At 38.3% G+C, this 15,319-nt stretch overlaps 1 protein-coding gene and 1 long non-coding RNA gene across 6 annotated transcripts; one reads left to right on the top strand and one right to left on the bottom strand.

Annotated features, from left to right (window-relative positions):
- Positions 1–381: 381 nt before the first annotated feature.
- On the bottom strand, positions 382–11,778 carry LOC128893231 (doublesex- and mab-3-related transcription factor A2-like). Of its 2 annotated transcripts, none has more exons than XM_054154059.1 (3): positions 11,640–11,778; positions 4,266–4,842; positions 382–3,414 (listed from the first exon to the last, which is right to left on the bottom strand). In XM_054154059.1, exons 2-3 carry the CDS (start codon positions 4,542–4,544, stop codon positions 3,172–3,174), a joined length of 522 nt encoding a protein of 173 aa, XP_054010034.1. In that variant the 5' UTR covers positions 4,545–4,842; positions 11,640–11,778; the 3' UTR covers positions 382–3,171. The 2 variants fall into 2 exon arrangements, with proteins under 2 accessions (XP_054010034.1, XP_054010033.1); XM_054154058.1 differs by having other exon boundaries at positions 382–3,417.
- A 155-nt stretch (positions 11,779–11,933) lies between these two features.
- LOC128893232 (uncharacterized) lies at positions 11,934–15,049 on the top strand. 4 transcript variants are annotated; one of them, XR_008461283.1, is made up of 3 exons: positions 11,934–12,076; positions 13,988–14,334; positions 14,494–15,049. It is a non-coding gene; the product is annotated as an uncharacterized LOC128893232 (long non-coding RNA). The 4 variants fall into 4 exon arrangements; XR_008461281.1 differs by lacking the exon at positions 11,934–12,076 and adding an exon at positions 12,762–13,336; XR_008461282.1 differs by lacking the exon at positions 11,934–12,076 and adding an exon at positions 12,762–12,988.
- Positions 15,050–15,319: the final 270 nt, after the last annotated feature.

A 15,319-nucleotide genomic window follows, 5' to 3' on the forward strand; every position in this document is an offset into this window, starting at 1 on the left:
AATTTTATATTAAAAGGAAATAATTGTAATTAAACAAAAAAAAAAAAAGAACTAAACGTACATACGCATGCCAGTGTTCCCGAAGAGGGTACATTCTGCATTGTTTATGCAAGATATCTGTTTATGTAACAGTCGTAAAATGAAATGCATACCCAATCGAATTAATTTCACTATAAACATCCAATTTTATAGAGCTTCATAACTTTCGATACAAGAAATCCGGAGAAATAACTTTTCACCGCGACTGCAGAATTAACCGTTTGAGTTCCAGGGGGTATTGAAAAGACACTACCGAAGAATCCCAAACAGCGCAACCGCGCTTTCGTTAAATAAGTACTGGGTTTTCTCCACGTAAAATCTCAACAGCGCGATCGGGCTGCTTCAAACTGAAATAAAATAATTTAAAAAGAAAAAGAATGATTTCGATTATTAAACGTGAAAGATGACAAAAAGCAAAAATCTTAAAGACCCTCCTGGAAAACACTTGATAGTAAATAATACAAAACTAAGGAATAATCACGATGATAAATCTGTATTCAAAGTAAAAACTTCAACTTCTAACGAGCAGTTGCCATAATGTCGATTGAAACGAGTATCGACCATTAGATTAGAGAAACTGGACGACAGTGCTTCGATTGTCCCCCCCCCCCCCTTCTCAGAAGAATAATGATCGTTCATTAATCGGTCCTCGTAAAATAACATTTTGTACGGTAATTGCAGATGATATAACTTCTCGTATAAGCAAACCCGAGCGGATAAATAATAGTATCTTCTGATGGAGTCCACTGAATACCGCCCTTTGTATTTAGATCCAGCGAGAAGGGAGGTCTGCTTATATGGTAAAAACTGATTTTTATAATTGTTATAGTTGACTGGACGTGCTTGACTCGGTTGAGTCTGTGCAGCGTGGCCATAAATAAATCTAACGAATGAGAATCGCGCACAGCTCGAGGAATGCATAATTGGTTCAACAGTGATGTATTATTGGTGACTCTGTCGCATAAAACAGATTTTATATGATGGAATCTATATTCAAAGTAAAAATATAAACTCCTAGCGAGCTGTTCCCATAATGGAAATGAGTATCGAAGCTCGGAACAATGTAGGAAGGTGAACGCCAACCATAAATAACCGTAAATTTGAACTTTTATGTCAAAAGACAGCCAAGACAACAAACGAATAAATTTTACAGATGTATCGTGCGAAAATTTAGTTTAAAATAATGCCTTTGTCTAATCGATCAGCTACCTTCTTTTCGCAGAGTTCAGCATAAATTTTGATAGATGATTTCAAACACCTCGCATAATTAACACGTACAACACGAGTAGCAGTAAGATGATTAATGAGCGCCAAGGTACAATTAGCGGCAATTTGATCATCGGACGCGTTTCGAAGTCGTCGAAAAAGTTTCGTTTCTAGTTCGAAATGGTAAATACAATAAAATATGATTCGAAAACGTTTGATTATTTGTTTTTTTTTTTATGGTTCAAACATTATGATACCGTTATAAAATCGCTACGAAAACAGCGAGAAAACTAAATGCGTACACACGGATTGGAGATATCGTTGGTAAGTGGCAGCTTTCACTTATATGTATATAAATTACACAACTAGTTAATGGTTCATTCGAAAACACTTGTTTAACGAAATCATAATAAGCTTTGCCGCACAGGATCTGTAATTAAATCTCGTGATTCTTTCCTGTAAAGACAGCCACGCACAACTTGTTACGTTCACGTGTTGTAAAGGTAGGACTAATCGGAAAAATTAATAAAGTATTTTCCAAATGGGGTTACAGAATCTTGGTTTTTAAAAACAAAATACTAATTTATTTACTACTGCATTTGTCGTTCGTCATTATGATCTCAAAACATTTCGAATAACTCTTACATCGTACATACGTGACGAAAAAGAGATTCCTGCGAATTCATTGGGGATAAAATAAATAACTACGTAAAAAAGAAAGGAAGATGAGATTTCGTCCGCAGCGTGGAGGGTGGGTTTTGTAGGTGAAACAGAGGGGTGACTAGAAATCGGAGCAAGCAACAGGTTGGCTGTCCCGGTTTTGAACGTGTACATACATATACATTACATGTATATTCACCAACAAGCAGGTGCACCGCATATAATAAACATGCATATTAACCCTTTGCCTTACGATTTAATGTCTGATAGCGCGTTTCACAAACAATAGCAAGGTCGGTCACACATCGGGATATTCACGTTTCAGCATTAAGTAGGAGTAAATGATTTCGTATTTTTTTTTGTTTTAAATGAATGGTATTTCAAATTCCCCTGGTAATTAAATGAATATTTAAATTTATACAACTTTTTATATATTTGTGCTAACTAAACTCACGAAATGCAGAAATATTCAAATTATTACGACTGTTTCGTTCATTGATTATAAACTTGTAAAATGTACGAAATGTACTTTCTACATTCTAACGATTTTCGCGTCTGATCTGTTATAAATTTATGAAATGCATGAAATTCTAAATTGGTAAAACTTGTGTACGCAATTCTTTCGCAACTGTTTATGTTTATTCCCTCGAGACATATAATTGGAAACTGGAAACAACAATAATTGAAATTATAACTGCAATTACAGGTTTCATGTCAAATCATTTAACCAGTTTCAAAGATCAATTCTAGAGACACATGGGCAGGTAGTGTTGAAAAATATATGAAACGACATTTAACATTTAATACCGCGATGTTTGTACCGAGTGTATGTCACGCACAGAACGAGTATGTCGCTCTATATATCGATGACTTACATCGCACATGTCACGCGTTCATTTCTCGTTTCTCAGAAAAACAGGTTTAAGGATACTTTGAGTTTGAATAATACATCATTGGATAGTACGTTTAAACACGTACAATAAACAAAAATATTTGTTATAACTAGTCTGCGGATTTTATGCATTAAGTACAATAATATAGAAAATATACATATATTATACGTAATGTAAAAATTGTAACATTATTGACGATCATTTTTTGGCTATTCCTTCTTATTAATTTTATATACCGTTAGATAATTTATATTATAAAGGGAATTACTTAACCATCTATTTAAGAAATTTAGTTAAAAGGTACCTAATCATCTCTCTCTCTCTCTATATATATATATTCAATACTTCAAAGATGAAATACAGAAACGTTGGATCACTCACCGGACTGCGACTGCGGCAAGTGGGTCGTGGTTCCAGTATGAGGGTGCAACGAGGGTAATTTTCTGGAGGTAGGAATACTGATGACACCACCGAGGCCAGAGTGTACACCGTTGCTGCCATGATTACTAATAGGCGAGTCCCCGCTGCTACTGTCGTAGCTACCCTCGAGACTTCTAGCCGGCTGAGGGACCGCGGAAAGTCGACCAGCTTCGAACCCGAATGGCGGTGGATCCACCTGCTAGGAAAAGATCAATTACGATCGCTGGTCGCCGGAATTAAGGAGCACAGTTGAAATTATCGCGGCTGCAAGGCGCACAGGAAACACACGGGCGGCAATTTGCCTTGCATTACACGCAGCCCTAACCCGGTGTTAAGAGCATGAGATAAACAAAATAATCATAGCCTGGCGAGATTCTTTTCAAGTAATTACGGTATGTACAGTTTCGTATCAACGACGCACTCGTTAATGGAACGATTTATTTCTAGGTAGCACGCATTTCTTGTACGGTACGTGACTCAATTCACGCCAGGAGAATTTATGGCGTGTACGAGGAGATAAAATTCAGTCGCAAAATGTATCGACGTTATATACACCGAAAATTATTGCTAGAAAATTTGTTGTTGCTAAGTTCTATTTTATCTCATAGAGAAACTGCGGGATCATTTACGTAGAAAAGGTAGGAGAAAATATTGAATATCTGATAATCGCTTACGACGAAATATTACAAAATGAATAATATTACTTTGGATACAGTGAAGAAATTAATAGCTAGGATGTCAAGATCGGCGAATAAAGTTTCAAGAGCACACGGCAGGTACAGAATTCAATTATTTTTTATTCAGTTCAGGTGTTCAGTTCTCTTCCTTTTAATTACTCTCTGTTTGTCCACAAAAATATTCGATACACGTTTAATCGAAAATAAGACGAATAAATAACGAGTTATTTCATGTGGCAGTTCTTATCGACTCACCCTCCATGAGAAATCCAAAAGTGTCTACCCGAGAGTGGTTATCGCGCGAAGGTGTCCCGCAGCCGCGAGACATAAGAAAATAAAAAGCACCCCTAAGGAACAAGGAAGGACTAACCTCTTCCGCCGCCCTGACTTTCACCTCGTCCTGCGCCAGGGCTCTCCTCATCGCGGTTTGCCTCGCCATCACTCGTTGTCTTTCCGCGGTGAGATGACACTTCTCGCACTTGCAGTAACGATGTTTACAGTACCTTTTGTGACCCTTGAGGGGAATTTTTAATCCGTGGTTGCGGCATCGCGCGCAATTCGGCGGTGTGCGCGGGCTCTGTGTCGTACTCGAGGACGAGGACGCGTTCGTTTTCACCTGGGTGGAAAGGACCTCGTCCCCGTTTTCCATGCTTTACTATCGGTGGTTTGCGAGCACGGTTCAAATATACTTCGCCAGCGATCGATCGTTCCAAGCCGAACGATTCTTCTCTCAGCGCACTCCTCACAGCGCACGAGCGGCCCCGTTCGAGGGCCTTTTCATCGTCGAGAGAAATTTCAAGAAAGTGCTTGGGTAGACAGGTCCTCGATAGGTTGTCCTTTATCCTTCCAGCATGTGCTTGTCGAAGAAAAATGCGTCACGTGTCTTCTCACAATACACAGGACCGATACTCGGCATCGTTCCGCCCTTCGGGTTCGAAATCCGCTTTCTGAAACAGAAGAACGAACGTGTAAACTCGCGGAGATTTCGTTATGCGAGCGTATTTATCTTTGCTTCGAGATACGAAGGGTTTTGAATATCGAGGTCTAATCGCTTGAGAAATATCTCTGAGCGTCTATTTTTTCGTCACCGTGTACGAACATAAACGATTGTAATTAGCGCTGAAACCAGACAACTTTGAAAATAACTTCGAAATCAAATTTGACCGTTTTCAAACTTTCAAATACGGTCCTCCCTTGATGTTCTCGTATTAAATACAAGTTCTTCATTTATTTAGAATTGCGCAAAAAATAATATTAATGTATCATGTTTACAATAAGCGATAAATACTACAATTTTTGGATTTTCCGCCGAATTTACGCAAGTGGAGCTCTACCGTTTGATCAATGGAATTTCATTCGCTTCGTAAAATTCATTGAGCATACCGCTGCCGTCGGATCGCATTTCAGTCCACGCCAGAGCTGTTCTATTATCGACCTGTGGGTCCACATCCGGTTCTGGTCTTATCTAAACTGAAATTTAAACTGCAAAACAAACCGATAAATAACGTCGATAAACACGTTCCAACGAAATCAGATACATTATTCATACAATTATGTTATCTACTCAAACGACAGCTTCTCGGTAAAGTATTCAAATTGTAACAGCTCCGGCTACGTTGGATAGTCAATACAAATTCTCGTTACTTTTGAATACACAATATTTCTTCCTACCCCGAAGTTCGGTTCTCTTGAAGTGATTAATTGCTTGGAGCAGTTTATGTGGGAGAAAACTAACGAGAACACTTGAAAACAATTTCAATTAGCAGTTCTAGTTTAGTAGTTCCATTTCTTATTCTCAATCACTCAAAATAACAATTTCGAGTGAACCCTTTCGTTCAACGTGATGAACGTTGATGGAAGTCAACCCTTTCTACTTTCTTCTTCTAAAAATCCTTATCAAACCGTTGTGTATAATACTCTACTTTCGCTGGAATTTAATGAAACTATGATTATTAAGTCAAATCAGCTTTACGCAAATATTACATTCCACGCACTATTATACAGGATGTTATAAAAAATGTGGGACCTTTCCAAGGTCAAATCTTAATTCTTAACTAAATCTGAATCCGACGCTTAGTTAGGTAGACAATTTCGGTTGATGCTTTTATGTTTACGACCGCTACAAGATTTTCATTTCTTCATCGAGGAATATTCAATTCCGATTAATATTCTAATTCTTGTTCAAGCAGTAACGACGAAAGAGTTCTTTATCTTTTATTCGTCTCGTGAAATTTGAATCTAGATAAGAGAATCCTACCCATCCGTGGTTCGGGAGATGAACGAAAAGATATAGAAAAGGAACAAAGTGAAACGGGCCATTATGTGAAACCTGTTGGCAACTGGTAACCGGTTAATGGAAACGGGAGACAGTGATTTCAAACAATTCGGTAGGAAATTAAATTAGTGCTAATGCAACCCGTCTAAACAAAGTATTACTAACTTGGAATAAACCGCGGCGAGGCTCAGTGAAATCTGCGGTTTCAATCTGAGATCATCTGGATATTAAGTGCAGCCTTTAAAACCCTTCAACCCTCGATGCGAAAGCAGATAAACGAGTAACCTCGGATCGCAGGCCAGCTCTGCTCTTCTATACACGTATTATGTTACAGTAAGTGCTTAAACTCTGCTAAACGTATACAGTACACACTCGCTGGAGGACTATAGTAAAAGTGCATTAATTGATCAAGAATTTCAATAAAATTACATTCGAAAATTAGCACGTTCAAGCAAGAAATTAAGTAGTTTACATAGCACATTATCGTATAGATAACTTCTACACGAAAAAATGTCCAAACGGTACATTTGATTCAAACTATTTGTAAATTAATATCTCTCAAACCAAAAGTGGAATAATCCACAAAGAACAATATCTTTGAACTTTATTTCCATCAGTGGCCTAAGCACCATCGACACTTGGGTAATAATCGACCAGTATCACCGACGATTTCGCTTTTTTTAGATCGCCACACTATACTTGCTGATTATCCCCCCATTTCGTATTAAATATAGATAACTCAGCGGCTGGTGATTGCATGACGCTCAATGATATGCTATGGGGCGCCACTTCTTGGTGCAAGTTGGGTTAAATGTATGTACTCCGAAACAAATTAAAATTACAGGTAATCAATACCAGGTAATCAATACGTTGTTTAGAGCACTGCGCGATTTGACAAAGGATGGTCGGGATACTTTATCAAGATAAAAATATAAACTAACGAAAAAGGTAAATCTGTTCAAATTAATAGTATACTAAGAATTATGCTATAAGTGTCCTTATTATTGCTATTTGAAGTTTGAAATACAATAAGTATTTTTTATTGATTTTAATTGATACTAGAGGATAGTCAATTTCAGAAGACAATCTACTATTGATTTACTAACAAATTGAATGAAAAATATTACTTATTAGATGAAAAAGAATTCTTTTTTTTTTTTTTCTTAACTAAAAGCCTTCGACATGTATGAAAGGTGATGGCGTAACTGATTACTACACAATAATAAAATTTTATGAATAACTAAAGTAGTTATAAGTACGTGCACTGGCCTAAAAGAAACTCGTTTATACGTATCAATCACATATCGTTTAAAGTAAAAAAAAAAAAAAAAAAAATATAGATAGATCTGAATTTAACGAGCATTTTTTACGCTCTCCTTGCGCGCTGCATGAATATACATAAAATATTTAGCAACTGATCTGGTCGCACGAATCCGTCACGTAATGCATAAAAATCAATTTAAACGACAAAAACCGTGTCGTATAATATAGAGTAAAAAACGCATCCACTTCATGACTTAAGGCCCTTTCGAACCTGATTTATATGGAAATTATTATTTGCTTGATTTAATGTTACAAAGTTTACTGGCGCAGATACCACAAAACATAAACAAATATTTATGTCGATCACTTTTAATTTTACAAAAAAAAAAAAAGAAAAAAAAACAAAGTCCTGAAGCCCCTTTCAGAAAACTCTTAATTTCGCTCGATTGAAAATGCAAAGGCGAAACTGTAATTTGAAAATCTGATCTAAAATTTTCTTCCAAAAGGTCAAAATGACACACGGAAAAAGATTGATACGTTCAAGATTTCTCGCATAAATTGCAGAATAAATAGAAATTAGTGTCTCGAAGGAATCTATGCAAGTACTTGCAACATTCAAGAGAAAATAGTAATTCATTTAACGCAATAATAAATTGTTAGAAATATTATACTATGTTCGTGGATTTTTCCGAGCAATCCTCCATTATGCTGATTTAATCATTTCAATTCTTGCAAACCAGGAATAGAGATTTACATTCTCAGTACTCGGTGAAATTTTTTTCTAGACTCTGACCTCTCGCATGTGAATAATATTCATTCAAACCATTTCAAATCACTATCACTCGTGGAATCGCGTTTAAAATAAGCTGTGCGCGCTGCACAAAGTAACAAAACTCATGCTAGTCACGGATTGCATGATGTATGGATCGATAACTACACTTGCATCTCGTATTCGTAAAAGTTACATTCGAGTTATACAATTTCTTCGCTTTGGAGACGTATGCATTACCCTTTACAAACGTTTAAAATCATTACACATATAACAATTTCAATTGGCAGAATGTCATTCCATTAATTATTTCGGTCGTCGAAAATTTTGTTAACGATTTTCATGTGCGCCTTTTTTATTATATCCTCCTGTTAATTTACAATTGGATACAATTAGCACGTCGATATTTTCTTATTGGATCATATCTGCGCGTAACATTGTTTCCATAATGTTAGTTCGTCGGTGATGATTAGACTGCGGATTTTTATGCATTTATAGGAAATGTGAATGTGCAAGTACCTACAAAATGCAAACGATATGCAAGAACATAAAAAAGATTGAAAGTAAACTTCATGTTATAATATTTGTCGAATAAAGCAAATTTCTATTTAGGTTCAATTTTTGTAGGCACGTTCGCCAAGATTTTATTTTGCATAAAAATCCGCAGTCTAGTGATGATAATGTAAGATATGCTATATTACATCGCAATCTCATTTTGAATGATCTCTGCGACCGAACATTGATGCTAAAGCCGTTTATATATAATATTTTCTCAGTATTCGCATGCATGGTATGTAAACATTCGTCGCATTTTGTGCTACACTTCTTGCCACTTCTAATACATATGTATCTATTTTTAGTTCTGACGAGATTAAAACGTACCTTTAGAAAATGAACTATGAACGTAATTAAATATGCACTTGATACTTGTTATGTAGATTCCAAAAAAAAAAAAAAAAAAGAAATTGTTCATATACTGCGAAACACTTGACATTAAATGGATATGTACCTTAAAATTTTATGTTATGTGTAGACCGCGGATATTTATGCATTCATGGCAAGTGTAAATATACAAGGATGTATACAAATGCATTAATATCAAAATGTTAGCTGAAGCGTTGATTTTAAACCTTTACTCAAATTTTAGACAGGAATAGATTTTTAGTTCTCCTTGGAAAAGCACTATATTCTATCAAGTAACGTAATCCAACCATTTGAAGATATACTACTTTTAAAATCGATACCATTAAATAAATGGTTAGTAATTACAAAACGATTTTTCAAATCAAGTCTAATACAGTAGAACGTCGATTATCAAAACCTCCGTTACCAGAATGATCTATCGTTCGTGTACTTATTTGTGCTAATGCTACCAGGTTCCGCCAATTACCTATTATGATAATAGACAAAAGCAAAAACCCTAGATGATTCAAGCATGTTAACACGAATGCTCTGCTCCTGTAGAGATCAATCAAATGCATGCATATGTCTCGTACGTTTTGAACAATGTTTCGTCCGAGCAATAAAAGAGGAACAATTTTAAAAAATGGTCAAAGAAAGAAGTGGCAATCGTTCATCCAACAGAAATTTATGCTTACTTAAACTTTTATACATTTGTCCTGCCGTGATTTCAATTATGAATGAATTTCTTTCGCGAAACGAGCATCCCCGCAGGGAGCAGCGAAAAGATGAATACATCGTATGCCTCGATACGTCATACCGCATCAAGAATCACTAAGGCGACCTCACCTAATTGCAGGCAAAGTGGCGATGCGGTCTTCTTATCGACTCTGCTCGCCCCCTATCCTTTCTTTCTGCAACATCAGACCGTATCGGCCAATTTCGAGCGAAATGCGAGTCGAAGGCCTTCCCCTGGCCGCATTTCGTTCTTTTTTTCGGCGGCAAGTCTTCACCGTGAAGATCGAACTCTTTATTGGAGATCGTGCTCTCGCCAGCAAGAAATAACGTTGCACGATCGTCGATGATCGTTCAGCAAGTTCTCATGTTTCGACGACAAGACCATGGTCAATCGATGTTCTCCTTTTGTTGCACGCTTCCAATGGCGTTGAATAAGTGGTCAGGCGACGGGGAACAAGGGGACCAAAAGGTATTCCGAATGTGCGAATAAGTCCGCGTTTGTTTCATAAAATCCGTCTCGGTCAACACCGACGTCGCCACGAAACAGATAAGCTAATCGAAGAAGGTATCTATGTAATTCAATAGATATACACCTATGTTCATAAATATCTGACGACTTCCTCAATTGAAATAAATATTTAAAAGAAATAACGAATTAATTAATAAATATCACTCATGCCTTTGTATATGTACACTTTGCATTGCCTTAGGTAATATATTTCACCAATTAATTATTTAATATCTTGGCAGTAATGATGCAAGCAATTCGATTTTCTTTTCATTAATGTATTCGCTATGTGCTCTTAAAATTTCATTTTACCAATCTTTACATTCCAGCTGTTAATTTCTTCGTAGTATCCAAGGTAATATTATTTATTTTACATATTCTCGGAAGTCTCTGATACAGATATAGTCCAAACAACATTTACTAATTAATATAATTTGTGAAATTAACGAAACGATGCGAAAAATGGGTGAAAGTATAGAAGCAATAAGTATTTACAGGAGAGTTTGTAACGTAAAGACATTAGCTTATTGCTCCGTGCGAACTACAAAACATCAAATTTTCAGTAAAGTACTTCTAAACAGTTGTCCGAATACTTATTGCTTCAACATTTCTACCGATTAATTGTTTTTCTTTCTTGTTAATTTCACAACTTACATAAATAACTATTTTTCTTTTTGTACTCTATCTATTCTAGAGACTTCCGAGAATATGTAGAATGTCATTGTTTACAAAAAATAAGTTAATAAATTACAATTTTACACAGTTCTTTTGGAAATATTGGTATGTCTGAATCATACGTTTAACTCAGAAAATCCAACTGAATATAAATTGCACCGAATCAAAAGTTTAACGAATGTATTAATTTTCATAAAGAAAATAAACTGGAAAGCCGGAATCATACAACGGTAACGTATACACGCGTAAATATAACTACCAAAATGTCAAAAGTTTACGTAGATCACTTTGGTTACAATAAAAGATTGACAAAAATTCCCCGAAACTGATTCAAACGACACCGTACCCCCCTTAAGGGTAAAACCACCAGGCGACCATTAAAGTGACAAAACTAGGCGCCAATCTGTCGCACATTATACGTGGAAATTGTATTAATAATTCCAATGATATTCAAACGTTACGTATAAAGCGTACGTGAAACTTCAGATCTCGGATATCGAATGCGGTAGTCGAAGCTACGCAAATAAACGAGTACGAACTTGATCGCCGTTCCAGGATACGACAGACGCCGAATGTTGCAAGAACAAAATGTAGAAAACGCACCGTTTTTACTTACCGTTACTGGCGTAAGACGTTCTCCCTCGTCAAGTTGTTCGATGCAATTGCAGAGTTCATTCCGACAATCAGCGAACACACGTTACCGTTAATCGGGCCATGAAACCACAATTCTCCCGAGAAAACACTCTAATACACTGTAACGCTGTTCTCCACGTACCTCGAGTCGCACAGTCTCTTCAGGGAAATTATCGCGTTACGTCTTGCGGGCGGATACACACTACTGCCACGCGACGAGTCGCAACCTCGTGGTGCATTTACGCGCGAGAAGGACCACGCGCGCGCGCGCGCGCGCGCTCGCGCTCGCGACCAAACAATTAGGCGCGTTCGCGTTTCTGTCCGTTTTCGTTGCGTGCACAATTAACACAATTATACAAAACAGAAAGTAGTCACAGGCTCTAGAAGCAACGTATCTTTCCACCACTGTCACTGTTTCAGGTAAGTAAAGACCCTTCTTTCCCTACGCTGTTTATTTATGGTCCGCGTGAGTTACGTTCCCTTTCGCAAAACAAACGTATACTCGCGTCAGTTCTTTTGTTTCCGCGACAGACGGAACAGATCGACTTTGGTTAAAAGGCGGGATTTAAACGCTCGCAAATGTCCAGTACGCGTACACCGTCGAGTAATCCACGCGACGAGCAAGGAGATCGCGAATTTAGTCCCGCGTGAAGCACAACACAACTAGCCAACTCGTGGTGTGCTTTGGTCCGCGCGCCTCGGCACTTTTCGCACACGCGTACTTCAATTGCCTCCTCTCTCGGTGCCGTCTTCCCAGCAACCGCGTGTCACTCTAGCCCCCTTCTACTCCTTTTTCTCCCCCTCTTGCTCCGCGTAACGGCAGTCCTCTCCATCGGAGTACGTCAGTGCACGTTGAATCGTTTCGCCTCTTGCATCAGGGCCTTTCGGTACGACCGCACGAGAAATAACGTTTCCAAACGATTCAACCGAGAAAGTCACCGGTTTCGCGTGGTCGGGTGATCCCGTTTTTCGTATGAAAAGCCTGGCCGAGGTCGCGCGGGTTTTCGACAAATGTCACGGGCGAACGCGCGCGGAACGTCGCGCACGGTGAAGACGATCGCGGGTGTACGCGGTGGGAGAGCACTCCTCTCGGAGGACGCGCGAACCGTGCCGCGGCGAGACGTAGAAATAACTTAGACGGTGCGAAACGTGGTAAAGCGCGACACCAACCGATTCGTTCGACGCTCGCCTGTATGCGGTCCGTAACTCACTAAGAGTGCTGGTAGCAGCGGCACATCGACGAGATGCATGGTGGCTACGGGCACTAGCCGGGAGGGGGCACGTCCCTGGCGCGGGGAGGAGACACGTCGCGGTGTCGGAGTGTCGGGTGGGGTAAGGGGTTTTCTCGTCGAAGAGTGGTGGTTGGACTGGCGGTGGTGGCGCGCGGATTTAAGACGGACGCGGACGTCGAGGTTTTTTTGATTGAATTCATATCTCGGCCCGTCGTGTATTTAACACGTTGACTGCGGAGGACGCACGGTGTGCGTTCTGTGATTCTCGCCACAGAAGCCGGCCACAGAATCGCCGGCTGCGGCGCACGGTGGTCCCAAATGGCCAAAAAGCGGAAAACACTCGATATCTCGAGAACGAATCATCCTATCAATCCGACACTAATCTCATTCGATTCGGGATGAAAAAATACATTAGAATTATGTAAAAATTATTTTGATAAAAAAAAAGGTAATTTTTATAATAATACGTCAATGGCTCCTTCGCTAAGGGGAAGGTGCTTTTTTTTTAGGTTCAGACCTCGTGTTTGTATGTTTGGGTCATTGAACCTTGTTTTAGTGAATTTTTAACAGAAAAAAATACAGGTTCTTTTATGTTTTTTAATCGTCGTACATTTCGTCTGTCGTGGATTTATTAGGATTTTATCAGTTCATAATACGTCCTTTAAACATGAGCCAATTTTTCGGAACCTCCGCTTATTTATTTCATCGAAAATAAACAAAATGGCAGCGTTTCTTGTGAAAGAGAGAAAAGAAACACTTTTTTTGTACCGTAAATCAAGTGAAATTGTAAGTAAAAATCAAAATATCAACTACTTGGAGGTTCCGACGATAGGTGTGACGACATAATAAACTTTTTCGATTTTCTGTTCAAAAATCACCAAAATCACAAAAATCATCTGCGCCAGCGGATAACTTTTTCTTTTTGCACACATGCATATTATTTTGTAAATAAATGACGAAATATTTTTTACCAAAAAAACATTTGTTTATTTACTTTCCTTAATCATACCATTAAGGGGAAAGAACATTCGTTCAATTTTATGCAATAGTTCCTGAGAAAAAAATTATTGAAAGTATGCTTTTTTTTGTACGTTTACAGTGAAATGTCCCCTTAAACTCTACCTACGTGGACGCCAGTTGACAGTGAGAACCACGTACCGCGCGGAGTGTCGCGCTTCCGTGTTGGATCATTTATCGCTGGCGAACGGCCTCGATGATCAGCTGGATGGACGTCACCGACACGAATTTCAAACGGGCTTGCACCGTGTGTCATGACTAGACTGCGGATGTTTACGCGCGAACGATAACGCAAGACGTAATGCAGGCGTGCACGAAAGTACTCCAACGGTTGCGTTTTGGATCGTTCGGTTGTCCCTCTGCGGTTGCATGTCTACTCTCTCAAACATCCCATCAAAACAACCTGATCGTACTTCGTATAGTAAGTTAGTAAGTTGACACGATTCGGTGTAATACACAATTCCTATGAAATCCGTCACAAGTTTCATTTTAAGTGTATTAGACGTTATCGTTTTTAAAAATATCATAGGCATAAGTAACATTTTCTTGTGAAATTTAGAAATTGCTTTTCAACTTTAATTTTCTAAGTTTTTCAGGTATCGAGGAATTATAAATTGGATGGCATTTCCTGAATCAGGGGAGTCCAGAGAATTCATTGAGCCCAAATACGAGACTGTCGTCCAAAAGTTGTGGGTTTTAGAGGGATTGGAGGGTTGTGAGGGGTGGGTTTGTCCGAGAGGGATTTCATGGGGTGCATTTTGTAGAGGGCATCGAGGAGAGTCGTCCTAAAGTTTTTTTTAATGTTTTCAACCCCTTTCGTCACCTCTGGCATCTTTAGAAGCGACGTTTTTCGACGCCCCCCTCTTTAAGGGGGTGAATTAACCCCTTCACATCAACCCTCGACAATGCAACTTTGCACACGCCCAGAAGACACTTGAAGCCTATACCTCACGAAGTTTCACCGAAATCGGTTGAAAACTCTCATAATTATGAACATTTAACAAAGTGTTCAGCTAATTTTGTCCAGTAGCTTATGTATCTATGTTCCTATTATTATGTTTGTTTAATTAAGTTATATTTATTGAACACAAATGTTGTAAAAATAGAAATAAAAATAAAAACTCAAATAATATTTACAAAGAAAGTATTTTTAAAATCAGAGTAGTTAATTTCCGTACCAGCATACAAGATCATTAAAACTGTAGATGGTTTTAAAGTTATGCCATACTATAAATCCACGGTTCAAGTTGAACGTTTCTGAGGAGGTAGCTTAGCTTTTCCGATGTACTTCAAAATTGATGGTTACGTTTACATCGAACGCCAGCAAGTCGAATGTAATTACAGCCCAACGTTGTTAAATAATAACATTGGCAGTCTGTGCCTTCTCGTGTATACAGATATTAATTTCCACCGT

This window comes from Hylaeus anthracinus, unplaced genomic scaffold (genome assembly GCF_026225885.1).
Source record: "Hylaeus anthracinus isolate JK02 unplaced genomic scaffold, UHH_iyHylAnth1.0_haploid 27290, whole genome shotgun sequence".
Lineage (NCBI taxonomy): Eukaryota > Metazoa > Arthropoda > Insecta > Hymenoptera > Colletidae > Hylaeus > Hylaeus anthracinus.